General features: G+C 37.3%; 1 protein-coding gene across 1 annotated transcript in view; it reads left to right on the forward strand.

The window, feature by feature from the left end:
* Positions 1 to 2482, forward strand: part of LOC104404705 (M-protein, striated muscle-like) — a gene marked incomplete at its 3' end in the record, with an annotated part of 74655 nt that overhangs the window by 18993 nt on the left and 53180 nt on the right. Inside the window, 3 exon segments of the mRNA XM_010013217.1 lie at positions 614 to 706; positions 1644 to 1732; positions 1860 to 1922. Of these exon segments, the coding sequence (XP_010011519.1) occupies positions 614 to 706; positions 1644 to 1732; positions 1860 to 1922 (245 nt within the window).

The following is a 2482-nucleotide window of genomic DNA, read 5'->3' on the forward strand; positions in this document are numbered from 1 at the left end:
TGTACCAGAAAACACTCATAGTCTATACCTGTAAAGGCAGAGAAGTTTTTGGCAGCATAGCTTTTGCCAGATCCCTCACTGCAGTGCACTTTACCCACAAGACAATTTTTCTTTACCATTCTAACCCTGTTGGGCCTTCTGTCAACTTAGCCATGCAAGTAAAAAAGAAAAAAACCCAAACTTTCTACTTGACATTTTTGTAAATATACAGATTTTGAAAGTAGGTCAAATACGGAAACTAAACAAAGAGTGCACTATACCTAATAGGTAAGGATGCCACAGAATTTTAATTGTTTACAATTGTCAAAACTCTTGAGATGTTGCTCATGTGACTTCTCCATTTCTTGACAAGTAGTAACCTGAAGTTCATGGTAGTATAAACTGATTCTCTTCCCATTCAAGACTATATTCTCCTGTCAAAGGGATCAAAGAGAAAGGGAGAGAGATTAAGCTTCCAAAGATGTATAATGTCTTCCCAGGAAATTAGACTGCAGTTTATCTAGGAAAATAAGCAGAAACTGATGTTTTATTTCAAACATCAAGCACTTGATCTTTTAAAGCATAAAACTGTACACTTCTGTTTGTGACATACTGTTTCTTTGTTTTTCCATAGGTACAAAAACAATGTGCCCATCAATGTACAGGCTCACCCTGGCAAGTATACCATTGAAAGTCGATATGGGCTGCACTCACTGGAGATTAGCACGTAAGGGAATACAAGATAATACAAGAGAGCTTAATCTGAAATGTTGTCATAGATTAAGACCTGCAAAATGTGAACAAATCTCTTGGGGATGTAAGAGATATCAAGTTTGTACACCTGAGGTGAATGTTGTCTGCTAAATGTTGAAGAGGGTCTGGTTTTCCTCAGTAGAGGATATGGAATTTACCTAAGTGAATAATTTATCTGGACTATTACCCTATTTTTGGCTGAGTCAGAAACATGTAGGACATTGCAATTACTTTTTCTGTTTGTCTGCTGCATGAGTACAGTTAAACATGAGAAAATCTAGTTCAGAGTAAAAATACATGAGTTAACTGCTTTTGACATATAGCAAAGGTCCTGATTCATCAGAAATGAGGAAGAGAACTGAGATGTCCTCACTTACACACAAGAGAGATCTTTAACAGTACTCATCCTCCAAATGGGAATTTTTTTTTCAATCACTTTGCATTAAAAAACATTGAAAACATGAGACCTAATAACTTAATTTGGCAATCAGCAATGATCTAAATTTGACAATTTAGATACTGGTAGGTTCCCATTGAAAATATGTTATGATAGCTACCATTTCTACAGCTTCTACATCAGGAATGTCTCCAGAGAGTAAATTAGAGATAATTTAGAGATAACTTGGATAAATATTATCAAGCATTTTTTCCTTCTCCTTCTGTATTCTCAATTTCAAATCTGCAAGTGATATTTGAAGATGGACATTCATTTCAAACACTGTTTTTTAACATCGAGAGAATGTAGCTATTAATGGCTACAATCAATCTAGTGCCCAGTGTGTCTGTCTCCAAGGCTTTTACTTCTATATAGATTTTACCCAGATTTCTAAGGGTTTCCTTAATTTAAAACATAGGAGAAGCTATGCCAAGGAGTAAATGAGTGCCCTGCCTAATAATTTCTATCTTTTCAGGTGTGATTTTGATGACATTGCTCAGTATCGGGCCTCTGCTATGAATGTTAAAGGAGAAATTTCAGCTTTTGCTTCCCTCGTGGTTAAGAGTAGGTTTACAAGATACTTCCTTCGGGGTTTTTTTGTTAAGATGTACATTACCACTTCTGCTTTTGTGGCTCAGAGAGCCCTTTACCTCATGGTGATAGTGACTGGAGTTGTTAATTTTCTGTCTAGGGTACAAAGGAGAAATTGATGCAAGTCTTTTGCATTCTGGAACTGTTTCCATGCCTCTGGGACGTAAGTGGCTATATATGTTTGTTTGACACATTCATTTACAGTTGTAACATCATGTCAAATGACTAAGTAGAATATTATTTAAAACAGAAGCAGGTCTGATTTACAAAGGTACTGACTTCTACAATTTCAGATGGTGTTGGCCTCATCTATAGGTGAAAATAGTTATAGGAAAGGAAGATAATGATCTACATACACCCATTGATCACAGAAAGACTGAAAGCTACCACTGTAGGGCAGCTGTGCAAAAGGAAAATGTGTCCCTAGGTTTTATCAGCTGAGCTGTTTCGAAAGAAACATGGAGGCCCCTGTGCTATGTATGTGCAGTACAAGTGTAAGGCGCCTAGTATATTCTGTCCGGAACACTGCACAACTTGGGTCACACACCATCAGGAAAGAGAAATACAGGAGCAAATACAGGAACAAGCTACCTGAATGCCTGGGAGAATGAGGAGCTCATTTTATATCAAAAGGCTGCCCAGAAGGGTTATTTTGCTTATAAAAATGAGGGCTGAGTGGACACGTGACTGTCCTGAGATGGAGCAAGGTGTTAAAACAGGGAA

The sequence above is a fragment of the Nestor notabilis genome, unplaced genomic scaffold, assembly GCF_000696875.1.
Source record: "Nestor notabilis isolate BGI_N333 unplaced genomic scaffold, ASM69687v1 scaffold584, whole genome shotgun sequence".
NCBI lineage: Eukaryota > Metazoa > Chordata > Aves > Psittaciformes > Psittacidae > Nestor > Nestor notabilis.